This window comes from Penicillium waksmanii (assembly GCF_028829765.1).
Source record: "Penicillium waksmanii strain IBT 27052 chromosome Unknown utg000004l:1.0-5674109.0:1.0-5678898.0, whole genome shotgun sequence".
NCBI classification, from domain to species: domain Eukaryota; kingdom Fungi; phylum Ascomycota; class Eurotiomycetes; order Eurotiales; family Aspergillaceae; genus Penicillium; species Penicillium waksmanii.
In genome coordinates this window covers 4,119,588-4,135,697 of record NW_026643251.1, presented here as the reverse complement: position 1 = coordinate 4,135,697, position 16,110 = coordinate 4,119,588, and the positions used below count along the sequence as shown (strand labels likewise).

The following is a 16,110-nucleotide window of genomic DNA, read 5'->3' as shown; positions in this document are numbered from 1 at the left end:
CAGCAAATCTTGAACAAAGACGGCTCTAGCTGAAGGAGTCGAGTGGGGGCCACCAAGGAGGGCTTAGAGCTGGAGCTGGAGCCACTTGACAGATCAATTTTTCATCTTGGATTCTGTTCTGGGCAGTCTGTTTACCCCCCTCGTGCAGATTGCAAATCCGTAGGAGTACGGAGTACTGCGTACATACTCTTTGGCATATCCATCCAATGGTTGGCTGCTGACCAAACACGAAAAACGCGTCGGAGAGAGAAGAAAAAAAAGGGAAACGCGGCACGCGTTTGCGGCCAACGCACAAAGCAAAGCCACGTCCTGGAGAACATCACTTCTCGTCCCTCCAGAGAGATAGCCTTCTGTACACCAATATCAAACCTCTAGCATTCCACCATTTTTGGGGGGGATTTTAATTCTTTATTTTTCCCCCCTAACATTTACCTTGCTATTTCGTCAGTTCTCATTTGTCCGATCGTGGGCTCCCCCCCAAGTGGATTCCATCTCCGCTCATCCATTGGCCATTGGCCATTGAACATTGAACATTGAACATCGGGCCTCCTCTCTTTTCCCAGCCGCCCTTACTGCAACTTGAACCCGCAAAGGCTTTCGACACTCCTTCCGTTGGCCTTTCTCTTCCCTTTGCTATTATCCATCATGACGATGTCACAGCCAGGTTCGGCGGAGAAGACCATTCGCAAAATTGATATTGCCCAGGTTAGTATTTCCCTGAGAGATCCCTTGACAACCTCCATCATGGGCAAACTTCCCACCCTCCCCCATAGGGTGCACATGTCAACGCAAGAACCAAAAGAGACTTCCAAGACTGCAGATATCCTGCCAAGGACCTCCTGTGAAAAAACCCGGCTGACCAAGAATCTACTCATTCAGGTGTCCCTGAGTTTGCAGGATCGGTTGGGTCTAGCAAAACTCAAGTACCAACATGGCCGCCTTCATGGTCTGAACTCCATCTCTCCCTTGGACAGTGACAAACCCTCCGATTCCTCCTCCGACTTCTCACGCAGCCGTTGCGAGACTCCCTTTACCTCCCCTCCCCTCCAAGCCGCCACCTACTCCAAGGAGCTTCCTCGGTCGGCTCGCAACAAGCATGCGGTGACTTTCAATTCCAGGGTTATGCAGCCCATGCTGTCTGCCAGCCGCAAGCGATTGCGATCCGATTCAGGCACAGAACGACCAGCAAAGGTCCCCCGAGTCTCTTGGAAGAGATCCTACCAGCTTCCCGAATCCTCCCCAGGTCTCAACCGACACCTCACATCCCGACAGACCCATGTGCCCTTCATGTCCGAGGCTCCCATTCACGAGCTGTCATCTCCAGTCTACCATGGCCCATCTGACGAGGAGAACGACCCCGATCTCCCCTTGCATAGCTTTCACAATGTGAGCTCTATGGTAGGCTCCTCTCCTCCGCGAACCCCGCCTCCCAAGCATACCCGCCTGTCACGCAGTGATCGGACAGCACAGCATGAGGATGGTGCCGATCTACTGCTTTACCTCGCAAACTCTCCAACACCAGCTCGTGTCGCAGGGGGATCGCAAAACCAAACCTTCCCGCCTTCGACTCCTCCCAGCCAACACGCTGCCCTGCCGTCGTTGACCCCGGGCCTCGGAACTCCTGGTCAACAATTCAACTTCGCCGATTTCGTGAATGTGACACCAAGTCCAGCCCAGCCAGCATGGGGTGGCCGTACACCTGGCAACCCTGGTCGAACTCCCTTGTCTACCAAAGATGCTCGCAAACGACTGAATTTCGATGCTCTCGTGCCTCCCAGCACCTCAAGCCCCAGAATCCCCAAAGATGCCGGCCTTGCCTTGCAACTAGGTGGTGAGTTGCGGCCTTGATATGTTCGCGAGCTGCTCTTACGCTCCCCCTTCGATTCTTTGTCCATTTAACCCATTGTCCCCCTATCCCCTTTCAATCCCCTTACGATGTCTCACGATCCTATTATTTGCACACACAACCTTGGTGTTGTCTCCTTTGTATTCGGCCCTTGTCACGATCAACCCCCATATGTTAACTTGGCACACCTGTCTGATCTGGCAACCGGCTCTCCTCACCTCACCCCACCCTGCATCCACGGCGTTTCATACTCAAACTTCTATCTGCATCTTCCGAGTCCTGCATTTTTGTTCTCGGCATGATGAATGATGTTGCCATACACTAGCTACCCTGCATTTCTTATTGTTGTATGTGATCACTTGGTAATTGCATATGTCCTCTCTGCATCCAACTATGCCTTGTGATGATACCCTACACCTCCCCCCTATTGTTTATTTTGATGGCTAGGCCACTGGATCCTAGTATGCTCATCAGTTATTACAAATTCCTGGGGATAGGCTCTATTGAGAGATGTAATGAAAACAAGTTTCTCTATGAATATGAATCCATTAAGTTAATTTTCACGGTCTATTTGAAAGTTATTGAACAACTAACCTGGGCACCCCAAATTTGGTGAAGGTATATACCTAGTAGGTAACATTGGGGTTTACTTTGGCTATTCAAGTTAGTAGTACTTCTAGTAGTACATGGATCCATGGATGATGGCAGATGTTTCGCTATTAGTAATTTTACCATCGTCCGGTATTCGAGGTGTACAAATTTTATGCAGCGGACAATGTATTATTCCGAAGCACAATATATCCACCAACCACCACATCATTAAACCTCATTCCACTTTCTCCAGTCCCGCAAAAAACGATTGATTTCCTTGACAAGATTGACGTGGGGTGTATATCAATGTCAGACCGGTCTTCGGCTGATAAAAAGCGTGACCGGGATCGTCGTGCGCAGCAGAACCTGCGCGACAAGAAGTTACGCCACACAGCTAAACTCGAGTCACAAGTGGCCCACTGTGAACAATATCACAATGACACTGGAGTGAAAACCCTCCTTGGGGTCATTGACGGCCTTCGGAGACAGAATGAAATACTCGTGGCACGACAAAAGGCCCTGAGATCGGTAGTCAATTCATGGGATGGAAAGTTAGAAGAGACGGGCCCTTCCGACTCGCCAATGACTCAAGACTCGAATACTGAACAACCCGGACACTCTTTCCCACAAGAAAATTACGTACCAGGAGGATCTAATTCCTTGGATATGGCGGATCATCTGGCTTGCTCAATGGCCCACTCGACTTCACCGACGTCGTTGCCGCAAACCCCTCAGGCCCACCCGATAAATCCCAGCTCACCTTGGAATAAGCTTCCTCTTTACTCCGACAATCTCTCCAACATTGAGACGTCATCCCTTCCGTGGCTTGCATACCCAGATATGATCGCTCAGTGCCCCGATACGCCTGAATCGCCACTTGATATATTGTATGGTAGCAGGACCAACATGTTAGCAAACGTGATCCATACCTTCATCGAAAGACGACCGGTGCGTGACCCAGAGAGACTAGCAATGGGGCTGATAATATACCACTTTTCGAAATGGATAATCGAACCAAGTCCAAAGACTTTCGCAAAATTGCCCACATTCACCCATCCCCTCCAGGAACAATTTGAGATTGAGCACCCCATCGCAATAAGCTCTCTTCCATATCCAAAATTGAGATCAAATCTGGTGCGTCAATGGCCGCTCTATGAGAATAATCGGGATGAATTATTTGGGCTCTTGGCGTGTTCTGTTAAGATCCGATGGCCGTGGGGCGTGAAGATTCTTGATCGTGACGAAGACAATCAGATCCGCATTAAACCGGCGTTTTATGAAACGTTCATGAAAGAGGAAGGTTGGGGTATTATGCAGGAGTTTATAAATAAACACCCCAACCTCATGGTTGGCGTTGATGTTGGTTCGCTTGTTTTCAACATAGTGTGAGGTTACGAAATATTTCCCTGGTACCATGTACTTGAATATTCAAACCTTTGATGGTGTCTACCTTAATGGGAACTGAGGTGCCTCTCAGTCTTAGATCTTGAACATGCTGTTTAAAGCCATCCTTATATATCAGCCTTTCGTTGTCCTCATCGAAGTCGACGTCGTCTGTGCGCATTTCTTAGAGCTTCTCTCGAACTTGTGGATAGACGAGTGCCATCTGAAGAGCAAGGGAGCGGAGGCAACAGCTCAAGTGCGACGGAGACTTATCTCCATATCGGAAAAAATAGTGGCTAACATGGGACATTGACGAATGTAAGTCCGCGGTAGCATGTAAGGATGGATGGTAGTAGTAGTAGTAGTAGTATTGCCGCAAGGAAGAGTAGAGTAATTTTGTGAAAAAGGGAAAGAAAGCATGCTAATTCTATATCATGTTTAAGAATCTCTATAAGCTTTGGACAAATGCCATGGTTGATAATGCTTGTGCATTCCAACTCGATGCAATAACCTTCTCATGTCAACCTTTTCCCATCCACATACCGCCTTAGAGGTCTACAGGCCACTTCTCTCGAATTTTCTTGCCATATTTAGTGAAGATTATCGGAATTGGAACAAAAGCGAGTGCGAGGAATCCAAGCAACGAGTTTCCCCAGCCGAGACCAAGGCTGTCGAACATGGCTGGGCCGGCGAGTGGAAGGAATGCACCGACAAGTGATCTCGTTGCCGTCAAGGTAGCATTGGCCGACGCTGCATAGGCTGGGTAGCAGTCAATGATATATGTTTGGATGGGCATGAAGACACCCATCATGCCGACACCAAACGGAAACATGCCAATAATAGGCACGATCCAGTGGACATGTTTGTCGGCGGTCCACCCATACCAGAAAAAGCTAATAGGCAGGATGCAGGAAAAAATGATCATTGTCGGAAGACGCATTTCTGGCTCGAACTTGCCCTTGTTCTGAGCAGTGAGTTTCTGAACGAGGCGGTCATTCGTCAAGGCGATGAAGACAAGACCTCCAAAGAATCCAACACCAATGCCGAGGTATGCGAGACCGGATAGTCCGACAGTAAAGCCATAGGTACTCGTGAAGACATCGGAGATGGTCGTGAAAAAGAGGTAGAGTAGACCGTAGACAAGCGACTAATTCCAGAATTAGCAATTTTTTTCTCTGAGTAAATGCGCCACAGAAGAGCGCAAGACCACTTACCATGTAGACTGAAAGAAGCAACACAATAGGCGATTTGAAAAGAAGCAGAGCCGGTCGAATCAGACTACGCTTAAGAATCTGGCTGTCTGAGAGGGTCTCGCTACCAACATCATAGACACTTTGTAAGTCCGTGCGACCCAGTTCCTTTGCCAGCTTTGCGGTTTTCCATTTGATCAAAACAGGGGCGTATGTCTCCTTATTAAGCAGCTCGATACCAAGCTGCATAGCACCACCTGCAATGAGCAGCAACCAGAAGATCCATTGCCAGCTAACCTCTTCGCCTAGGAATCCTCCAGCAATTGGGCCTACTACAGGTCCAATCAGTGGGCCCATACTCCAGATTGAGGTTGCCATTCCGCGCATTTCTCTCGGGAAAAGGTCTGCAACAACACCAGCTCCAAGTGTGATACAAGCAGATCCACCAATACCGGCAAATAGTCGACACACGATGAGCGTTTCAATGTTTTTGGCGAGAGCGCATCCGATTTGCCAGACAACGAAGAACCAATTGGCACCGCTGAGAACCACTCGTCTACCGTAAATCTCGCTCAGGGGGGCAAGTATCAGAGGGCCGAACTAGATATAAGATTCCGGACAATTAGAACGACCGCACTTGTAGAACTTTTCCGGCATCCGATCATTCAAGTTTGTCACTTACCACGTATCCAACCAGATATATGCTGACAGTGAAGGCAAGAATAGTCTCATTTGTCTGATGGAATTCCTTTGCCATAAATACAACTGCAGGTGAGAACATGCTAGATGCAAGAGGTGAAAGAAACGTGAAGGCGCTGATCAAGGCAAGAAGAGCCCATTTTTTGCTGGAAGCAAAGTTTTGAGGATTTTCGGGGTCGTCTTGACCATCCCACCCGACTAAGCCCTGGTCCAGATCAGTCTCGGGGAATTTTGGTTCTTGGTTTTCTGGGGCCGTAGTTCGGGAGCCATTCTGCTCAAGTTCTGGCTCCACGGTTTGAGTGGGTGTTCTCGCAAGATCTGTGGCTGCACTTTGAGATGGCTGTTTCTCAAGATCGTGGGATTCCTCCCCCCCCCATTAAGAGTCGAGGGGTTCGAGTCAGGCTTCTGCTCGTTTAGACTGGCCATGCTCGTAGAAGGAAGGTGAAGAAAAAAGAAAACTCGAAGGAGAAGGAGAAGGGGTCGAAGATGGTAGTTATCTGTGCATGAACAGCTACCTGAATTCTGTCGGATGATTAAAAGGATAAAAAAAAAGGATGACCAAGCGGTCCAAGGGAGTGTAAGAAATATGTTTAACAGGAACAAATTAGAGTAGGAAAAAGTATTATGAAGGGGGCCAAGCTGTGCAGTATAGACTTTATGCATCAGCTTCAAGATCGAGCCCGTGGGAAAGGGAGATAAAGACCAGACAAACGGATAACCCCACCGCTGGAACTACGGAGTTACTACAGAGTACACATAACCAACAAGGTAAAGGATCGGGCCGGCGTTGAATCAGCGCCCCACAGTTTCTATCATATAACCAGTAAAATCGTGCTTCTGACCTAAATGTGGGACACTGAATAATCGTCCCAGTTCGCGCAGCCATAGTCATGGCTGAAATTTTATGCTTGGTTTAATGCTGCGCATAATTTAAAAGTGGTAGAATCAACATTTATAACGGTACTTATATGCCCTTGCGTGCCAATTACCGTTAAGTAGCGACATAGTATTACGTGGCCAACCTTGCGTGTTCGAGAAACGCACATAGCTGCTATAGAAGGAAAGATAATACAAATACGTCCCTACGCTCCTAGGTTTGGAGACGCTAGAATTTGTATTTGCAAGGTTGAGGTACATAGGTGATTAACAATCAGGCGCTGGTATGGGGCCATCCATCTATACGTAGCCTCACGCGTGACCCCAACGAACACCTTATGACACATCTATGGCGCCATGAGAAATGGCTGCGTGGGTAGTAACAACATGCGCTTTAATGCAACGGAATATGGGTAATGATGAGTGGGTATCTCAAAAGGAAATAGTGGACAGGGGGGTGCTGGGTCATGGTATGGCAGATATGCTAAGAAGCCGGTGTAATGACAGGGGCCTTATACCTCACTCTCGCTCCCAAGGGATTCAATTTTCCTCGTGAGAGCGCAAATCCGACAACCGTCCCCAATCTTATCTCGCAGGAGACGTGCTGTTAATACCTTGCGACCGACGATGCGAGAAGCAGTTACAGAGGATTCCTCAATGAGAGGTGATGAGGCTCGAGGGGTGCGGTCTGCATGTCGTTCAAGGCTCTCTGTATCAGACTGAGGGCGTGATGCGTCTGAATGCAAATGCGATAAATGGAAGACATGGCCACAAGTAAAGCCGATGAGAGTTTCACGTTCTGGGGGTTTTTTTAAGAGATTAGTTCTGATATTCGGGCAATTTGGATGGCATGGTACATACCGTTGGCTTCGAAGGGGGCATGACAACCGCCGCATTTCCCTTGCCCGAGACTTGATGACTTCACAGGGCCATTCAGGTCGGACGCGATATCTTTCTTTTCAGACATATCATCTTCGGCAATGTTGAATTTGATTCCACGACGCCGGCCCTTATACAGCTTGTCCATATCCTGTACCACTTCGCCCTGCATGACACGTGTTGCGCCTTGGCTGATGCTGTCCTGCAAATCATGTTCTCGGATCAATCGAGTAAGGCCATCACGCAAACCCTCAATCTCAAGCCCACTCGGGATACGACGGACAAGTTTGATAGGGTCAATTGATGTTCCCGCTTCGACAAGCAGTCCGTGGATGAACCTTGGTTTGTCCATTGAGTAATCGAGAAGATCTTCCCAGAGATCGGGATCATCTTGCGATTTGGCAAAAGAGATCGCTTGTGACACATCTTTCAAGTCCGACAAGATCAGATTCAAGGCTCGCTTTGTCTGGCCCGTCTTTGAATACAGATATATCAGTTCCGCGGTAAAGTGAGAATCTATGCATATCGAAATAGCTCCCTCGAAGTTGTAGGAGATGCTGGTTTGTAGAAACTCCATGAGAAGAGGTCGATCATACCCTGCAAAAACTTCGACAGCCGTGTCAGCGAAATTATCAATAAGTGTTTTTCCTTCGTCGGCAGCCAATTTGCTGGCAGCATCACGCGCATTGGCTCCACGGCCCCGCCGAGGCTTTGAGGCCTCGTGTGGGAGCGACTCGCCACGCCATAGTGCACGAAGATAGAAATACAAAAAAAGGCGATTCGAAGACTGCAGCTGCGATACCACCTCGTCGGGTGGTACGATGCCAGTATAGGCTTCACTAGCAAGGAGTTGAATCGGTTCCGCGGTCAACTCTTCCAGCTGAGATATTGGGGTTGACGGGGACCTCAATTGTTCTTTGGAAACACGGAGCTTGACGAAGGCCGGGATGTCATCAGAAACAGCATCTACCAATCGATGCTCTAGAACCAAAGACATAGCTGCATCTGCATCCTGCAAACGGATGTAACAATGTAGAGCTTCGCGATAGTGGCCTCCCACCAAGAAGAGCTTAGCCAAGCAATCAGTCAGAATACGCCATTCCTCGGACTCGACTCTTATTGAGTCTGACTTAAGTTGATCCTGGATCGCAGAGGCTATATCGTTAGGCTCAAATATATCTGAAGGCCAGGTATCAACCAGTTCCTTGAACCGGCTAAGGTCTCGCGAAATGTAGTGTTTGAGAATGAACTCGTAAATCGAAGTTGAAAGCGAAGGGTGTAAATCGACTGGAATATGTGCAGTGATCTCGTCAACTCTGCTTTTCTTGATGAATACCCATGCCCAGTGCTCCCACCGAGAGGAATTCTTTAGCACTTTGCCGCAGATCTCTGAAGCTTCACCCCATTTCTCCTCGCTGACGAGCTGCTCAACCCAGCGCTCACCAAGTCGGGCTTTCTCTCGGTCAGCGGCAGAAATTCTTGCCCCGCCAGCAGTCATAACGGATGATCGGTCGTCAGAAAAGAATTCGCCTAGGCTGCTCTGAGATTTCACAGACCCAGAGATGATTTCTGGTAGCTCAAGAGATGAGTCTGCCGCTTCAGGATTCTCATCAACGAGATTCCATGCTTCTTCAAATCTGCCGTGGGAGTCGAGCCAAGAGATTCGGTCTGAAAGATCTCTTTTGACGGCAACAACACAATCAAACGGGCTATGTATGAATATCTTGGCGCCTGGTGCTCCTGAGACATCTTGGACTTCTTTGGATAAAGATTCTTCGCCAGATAGGTTTCTGGAGATGAAAGATGGAGGGCCTCTACCAGAGATCTTGTCGCCACTGCTTGTAGTACTGCGGATACTAGCACCAGAGCTGAACAAACGAGCTGAATACATAGTGGCATCCAGAAGACCATGGCCAAGAGCTCCCAGAGCCCCTCGTTGGACCGTTTGCCCCTCCGGAGTTTTCCATGGAGGCAGGACGCTCAGATGATAGTCTGACGAAGCCAAACCTTCGAAGCGACTGACAGATAGTGTGTCAGCGCTGAGTTCCTCTTTGGTTTCAATGTCGATGATACGAAGTTCAGGTTCCAGCCCTTTCTGGCGATGGCCACGACCAGAGCCTCGACGGTTAGAGTCGGGTGATCCATCCTCAATCTCAATAAATGCAAGAACGACAAGAAGACGAGGTGAGTACATCGAAATGCCAGAAATCACACAGTCTGTTCGCAATCTGTATCTGGAGTCAGCATCCAGCTTAGGCAAATCAAAAAGTACATGGCCTGGCTTACATTGTAGCTACTTCGGCGGAACCATATCTCTCGCCTTTTGAGGATTTGCTCGCACGGTCGGGGAATACATCGATGACCCACACACTGCCTCCCCAGCCGACGACTAACTTCTCACAATTTTCAGATACAGGTCTTGATGAGAGGTTTTGTCGTTTTGTCGCATCGCTGGGGTCGAGGTTATCATCATTGTCCAAGGCAGACTGGTCAATCCATTCTGCACGCGCTTTCCAAACGCTGGCCATTTCCTCCCAACCTGGTCGATTCGGGCGATCGATGTGACTAATTCGCTTCCAGGTGAATTCGTGCTCGGAGGACTCGAGATGTAAATTCGATCGCATGATTTTAATGCCCTCTTCGTTCACCCAGACGACATATTTCCCTGAGAGAGACCATCGGATGGTACTGATAGCGCCTTCGCCACTGTGTAGTACAGTATCTTTACCACTATTGGCACCCAGACCCATCGACCCAAGCCAACTTGACGCTGCTGCTGTTGCCCCTCCCATTGTGGTGGCATTTGAGCTAGCCCCGATCCGACCCCCGGTTGTTAGAACGAGCTCGCCAGCCCGCCCTCCAGAAATGAATGTCCTGTCGGTTTTGTATTCGGGGGAGAGAGTGACGGCCTGGACAGGCCGACCGAAGTTCCTCTTCAGAATATCCTTGGGGTCGACTAAAGACGATATGCACACATTTCCATCTATGGATGCAGACGCGATATATATGGAGTTAGATGGGGTAGCTGGAATTGACCCATTGTGACTCGGCTGTGGATGACCCCGAATGCTGTCGGAGCTGGTTGATGTTCGTGTTAAGGGTCCATGATCTTCTGCAGTTTGTTTGCCGGCGTTCTCGGGCTTAAGGTTCGACAAAGGTGGCGGGAATGGCGATAAAGAAATGGAAGTAACGCTTGCTGAATGCGCTTGGTATACACGAAGAGGCTGTAAAAGGGGCAACAAAAGAACATGCTAGTCCAAGTCAGTCGAGTCCCGCGAGGACTAATGGCGATACTAGGCACGGTTCACTTACAATGACTCCATTGTGAGTTCCGACGATCTGGACGTCGAATGTCAGTCAAGAAGAAGGACTGGGGGTTAGTAGACAAAGTTGTAGACGCACCATCTTGTCGCCTGCCACAAGAAATGTACTGGTCGCGTCCCCGTTGCGATATACCGATCCAAGGTGCTTGGTAAGATATGCATATTTGAGTCGGGGTTCTTCATCCTCATCCTCATCCTCTTCTTCATCCTCCACTATTTGGTCGCTATCTTCGGATTCAGCATCACTGCTTTCACCGCTATGTTGACGCTGTTCATGGTCGTCTTGAGTTGTGTCGGAGGGGGATGGGCTTCGCGCCGTAGATGCATCGCGCTCCGAGGTGCTCTTGACGGCATCCTCATTCGCCCTTGCGCCAGGCGCATCCATGGCGAATCCCTCGTAGCGCGCAGAGCTCCCAGGCGGTTTAAATCGTGTTGCGACGAGCAGCGGAGGCTGGATTGCTGCCCGGCGAGCGGCATGCAGCTGTGGGAGCTGGGGTCGGGGTGGAGCTCTGACTAAGCGGGATGCTTCTGTGAAGGAGCAATAGGATATCATCGTGCTTTTCCGAACTACACCTCACCATGTTTACGAGATCGACCATCTACTCGGCCTGCAAGCGTCCAGTGATACCGCGACTCTTGCGACAATCGCAGAATCAATATCTTCACGCCTCGCCGGCATTGGATCTCCCCCGTCGGAGAGACTTCTTCACCTCCAATGCTCAATTGGCGCAAAAGCAATCCAATACGAACGACGAATCCCTTGAGAACCTAGAGCTCCAAAAGCAACGAAGGCGCAGTGCAAGAGCACCGGCAGCTCCTACTTCCTTACGACGAGTGGCTGTGGAAGCACAAAGATCGAGAGATGGATTTCTCTCCAAGGCCCAGCTCAAGGAGCAGGGCATCGATCAGACTAAGGTTACTCTCACAAACAAACAAACCAAGATAAGGCCCCGCTGACCTTTCCATGAATATAGATAGTTACAGCCTACGCCGTAGCAGAACAATTCAATATACGCAAAGTCCGAGACATTTTGCAGGAGAAGGGATATGAGCCGGATCCTCTAGGAACTGGGCTCTACCCCCCAAGTTGTTCATGTGCAGATACCGATCGACTCCATACGACGTGTCGCAAATCCATCAACTACAGACCTACCCTCTGATCAAGTCGGCGATATATTTGTCTTTCCATCTGGCACAGTAGTCGCATGGGCGCTGCCGGAAGGGTTTAGTTCGTTCCTAGCGACGAGAACCCTCCTCCCGGCATCGGAAGGAGCTCATGCGGATGACATCGAAACCGAAGATCTGGAGTTTGTTGAAGATTCAAAACGAGATAACAGTAGCATCAAGGGAGATACAATCATCTTGGGAACTAACTCCGGAAACGAAGGGTTAGAGGCACCCCTCGCGACGCAGCAATCGATTGATACCGTCTTAACAAAGGTCGCATTTTCATCGGGACTGGCCCGGAGCACAAAACTCGCAGTGCTCGAAAGTCTGTTGTCCAATTATTTCGAGTCAACTCGCACCATCCCAACTCTCCTATCACAAGGGTCTCGCTTGCCATACACGAGAGACTTTATTCTCCGAAAGACTGGGCAATTGCTTAGTGTGCGTGCCCAGCTTAATCTTTACTCGGAGCTTACGGACTCACTCCCGGATATATTTTGGGACAGCCGACATGAGCTCGGCTTGGAGGGATACTATGAACAGGTGGGCAGAGCATTGGATGTAGGTATCCGCATCAAACTTTTGAACGAAAAGATGGATTATGCACAGGAGATTGCGAGCGTTCTCCGTGAGCGACTCAGTGAGACCCATGGCCTTCGACTTGAATGGATCATTATCCTGCTCATTGCCGTCGAGGTGGGATTTGAGGTCTTGCGACTGTGGAAAGAACGGGTGCATGAACAAGAAGAAGCGTCTCGAAAGCAGAAGACGACGGCCATCTAAGGCGATATACATGCCATATGTGACCTATTCTATTTTCACGATATAGCAGAACAAATAGATACCCCTCTCACTATCATCTTTCCTCTGCCGGACCAATTTCAATCGTGGACCATAAGTCGCCATTTCAGCAAACACCCCATTCAGGCACCCTTAGCATTCAAGTTGCCCAACATACTCTTCATTCGTGGAATGTAGCTAAATATACCCCCGCTGATGTTAAGACACATTTATGTCGTGTCAACCTTCTGCCTGATCTTTTGACTGGGTATGTCCAAAAGGCGTCAGTCGATTTTTTTTTTCTCATGACCTCAAGGCCTTTCCGGACCAAATCCCATGCTTATTATCATGGTGTCGCCCCCAAAAACCCAGAAAAAGAATACATCCATCTATTCATAAATTTATTTTCAATTTCTTTCCCAGACCGGCATAAGACAAGTAAAGCCTTCAAGTTGTAGTTTAGGCTTATTTTGGTATCGATAGCCCGGATTTAAGGTCAATTTGATGATGGGGATCGTATCTTAGCATTCATTTTGAGCGAATTTATCGCCATACTAGGACGGAAATACATCAGAACAGGAACGGCCAGATTAGTATTATCAAGCACTTCCTTTTGATATAAACTAGTATCATCCTTAGGATTGAGTTGGAGGGGAAATCCAACCTACTTCTTGCACAAGCCACCCTCTCTATTCTATCGAAAAATAACCAGTAAGTTCTCGCATCATGGGATTAAGCACCCGAGGACCCATTTGTATCAAGGTCCCTATTCAAAGAAATTCGGTCGTTTGGCCGATAATGTTCCCTGCGACCTGAAGCTACAAGATATGAGTTAATTTGACTGTGTTACCAAGACCCCGAAATCAGTCGGACCATGTAGTATTGAAATAGGCCTCAAGGTGTCCTTTGATTCACTCCCATGATGTATTGGGAGGAGCTCATGATGAAGAATCGTACGTGGCTGCAGGTAGCCGCCCCTTGCATGGAACCATAGGAGCCAATCCCTGTCCATATCGCATATCCCGACGACACCCAGTCGACAATGGGGGTGATATTGCTTTCAGCGCTTAGAAAAGGAATTCCCCTTGCTATCTTACATGACAGTATAATCCTAAACAATTAGGGTGTTCAAGACTATGGACCCTTACGGCCTCGTCCTACAAGGTGGGTAGTAGAGTATTCCGGTCGATAAGCATTGAAATAAGGTTCGACGAGTTCTACGGCCTGCTGATGATGTTATAATTTTTGTCTTTTGTTTAACAGCAAAAATTACAAGTACCTAGGTAGTAGTAGTTGATCACTGCAATCTATATGCTGGAAGCTGGATATATCAAAGCATAAGGCAACCTCAGTAGTGAACGGTCCTTTCCCAATACGGAAGTGTGGAGATTGAGGGGGCATGATCGTCTTAGTCATCTGACAATGGGGGCGACGACAACCCAACCCCAACTTGCTTTACTTTCATCTTCATACCCTTTATTCCTCCTTCTCTTTTTCGACATGCCTAGAGAAGAATTCTACTGACAACAATCCGATCTTGAATACTTCTGACGAAATCTCATAAAGGAACAGCCAGCTTATTACCATGTGGGAGTCAACCCAACAGGTCCTGGGTATCCCTGGTCCTCAAAAGATCCTCAAGACATTAGGATCCGTTTGGCTATCTACATCCCCTCAAAGTGAGAACACGATATCAAAGACATCATCGTGTCCCACATCAGAGATAAGCTGTCAAACCAAATACCATGGTCAAGACACCTGCTGTTTTAATTATCCAGGCGGTCAAATGTTGCAGACCCAGTTCTGGGATGTTGATCCCCCGGTTGGGCCTGATAACTCCTGGACGATCCATGGACTGTGGTACGCATCTTCATTGGAGAACAGAATGTATCCCCATCATAACTAATCTAACAAAGGCCTGATCATTGCAATGGTGGCTTTGACCAGTTTTGCGATCGCAAGCGCCAGTACAGCAACATTTCCCTTATACTAGTCGACTCAGGTCATGGGGACTTGCTTGAATACATGAGCGAATATTGGAAAGATTTCCGTGGAGATGATGCTAACCTTTGGCAACACGAATGGAACAAACACGGCACCTGTGTTAGCACTCTCGAACCTCATTGCTACGGAGATTATACCCCGCAGCAAGATGTAGTGGATTATTTTGACAGAACTGTTGATCTATTCAAGGAACTCCCGACTTTCGATGTTAGTCTTACGAGATGAGAATGACTGATTTTCATGTTCAAATTACTAACTTACTAACTTACGTATAGTTTCTTGCCAAAGCCGGCATAGTGCCTTCCCATACAGAGACATATGCACGTGCAGATATTGAAGATGCCCTTGAGAAAGCCCATGGCGCTCCAGTGATTGTGAATTGCCGCTCGGGCGCCATTAGCGAAATTTGGTACTTCTTCAATATCGCAGGGAGCCTTCAGAGTGGTGAATTTGTTCCTGCTTCTCCAGGTTTGTTGAACCCCCATGTCGCTTTTCTGCTCAAGATTAATCAGAATTTAATCTTTGTAACAGATGGTCAACACTCGCGTTGCCCCGCTACACATATTAAATACCCCCCGAAAGGAAATTCGCACGAACCGACCAAGACAACCACCCGCGGATCAGAGCCAACTGCGCCAGGAACTCCATTCGCAGGCAGGGGAAACCTGATGGTCTCAACATTTAATCAACAGCGTGGATGCATCATCAGCTATGGAACCTGGTACAACGCTGGAACTTGTGCTACATTCCGAACAGAGAAGTTGTCAGGTGTGTCCGAGTCGCAAGCAATCCAATGCCGATATTTGGAAGCTGACGTGAATCCTAGACGATACTTTCTCTCTGAAATCCAGGAAGGGCCTCTGTACCTTCAAAGACGATATTTTGAGCTGTGGACCTAATGTAAAGGTCCCAAGCAAGTTTTCGGTATGTTGCGAAGGTTTTATATTTTTTGGTTTCAGTGTACTATCTACTAACTGTAGTACTTGAAATAGGCCAAAGATGGAAAGCTCTCCTATCAGGGGAATACCACCTTCTTCGCCGACAAGCCTCCCAAGGGCCAAGTGCAGAGCTCGATTTACGCTTCCGAGGAAGAACACCCCGTGGAGCTTGAAATCACCTGGAAATCCCAGTAGTAGAGGCACCCATTTTTATTCATTCTTGCGGCATTCGGGATCATGTTCCGCACCGAAGTTGTATCTCCGACCTTCTCATCATAGTGTTAGACTTCTGTTTTAGAGATGGAGACCGTAGGAATTTGATACATTGCATTGAGACAAGTGTCATCTCTTGATCTTGAAATTTCTATCCCCAGAGGTCAGTCAGTCAGGAATCATTATCCAAGATGCTCTGTCCCTCGGCGCCAGGTTGAGTT

The 16,110-nt window shown here is 48.4% G+C and overlaps 6 protein-coding genes across 6 annotated transcripts; 4 read left to right on the top strand and 2 right to left on the bottom strand.

Annotated features, from left to right (window-relative positions):
* Nucleotides 1-645: 645 nt before the first annotated feature.
* N7481_004362 (uncharacterized protein) lies at nucleotides 646-1,848 on the top strand (the record flags this gene model as incomplete). Its single annotated transcript, XM_057263581.1, has 1 exon — nucleotides 646-1,848. One exon carries the CDS (start codon nucleotides 646-648, stop codon nucleotides 1,846-1,848), a length of 1,203 nt encoding a protein of 400 aa, XP_057125242.1.
* An 895-nt stretch (nucleotides 1,849-2,743) lies between these two features.
* Nucleotides 2,744-3,826, top strand: N7481_004361 (bZIP transcription factor; the record flags this gene model as incomplete). The annotated part of the gene is made up of 1 exon (XM_057263580.1): nucleotides 2,744-3,826. One exon carries the CDS (start codon nucleotides 2,744-2,746, stop codon nucleotides 3,824-3,826), a length of 1,083 nt encoding a protein of 360 aa, XP_057125241.1.
* A 541-nt stretch (nucleotides 3,827-4,367) lies between these two features.
* N7481_004360 (major facilitator superfamily domain-containing protein) lies at nucleotides 4,368-5,397 on the bottom strand (the record flags this gene model as incomplete). Its single annotated transcript, XM_057263579.1, has 2 exons — nucleotides 4,368-4,967; nucleotides 5,035-5,397. 2 exons carry the CDS (start codon nucleotides 5,395-5,397, stop codon nucleotides 4,368-4,370), a joined length of 963 nt encoding a protein of 320 aa, XP_057125240.1.
* Nucleotides 5,398-7,396: 1,999 nt separating this feature from the next.
* N7481_004359 (uncharacterized protein) lies at nucleotides 7,397-11,340 on the bottom strand (the record flags this gene model as incomplete). Its single annotated transcript, XM_057263578.1, has 3 exons — nucleotides 7,397-9,692; nucleotides 9,751-10,688; nucleotides 10,867-11,340. 3 exons carry the CDS (start codon nucleotides 11,338-11,340, stop codon nucleotides 7,397-7,399), a joined length of 3,708 nt encoding a protein of 1,235 aa, XP_057125239.1.
* A 26-nt stretch (nucleotides 11,341-11,366) lies between these two features.
* Nucleotides 11,367-12,737, top strand: N7481_004358 (RMD1 family protein; the record flags this gene model as incomplete). The annotated part of the gene is made up of 3 exons (XM_057263577.1): nucleotides 11,367-11,702; nucleotides 11,762-11,876; nucleotides 11,935-12,737. The coding sequence occupies 3 exons, from the start codon at nucleotides 11,367-11,369 to the stop codon at nucleotides 12,735-12,737; spliced, it is 1,254 nt and encodes a 417-aa protein (XP_057125238.1).
* Nucleotides 12,738-14,319: 1,582 nt separating this feature from the next.
* Nucleotides 14,320-15,871, top strand: N7481_004357 (T2 family ribonuclease; the record flags this gene model as incomplete). Its single annotated transcript, XM_057263576.1, has 5 exons — nucleotides 14,320-14,594; nucleotides 14,651-14,945; nucleotides 15,014-15,506; nucleotides 15,565-15,662; nucleotides 15,731-15,871. 5 exons carry the CDS (start codon nucleotides 14,320-14,322, stop codon nucleotides 15,869-15,871), a joined length of 1,302 nt encoding a protein of 433 aa, XP_057125237.1.
* Between the last annotated feature and the right edge of the window lie 239 nt (nucleotides 15,872-16,110).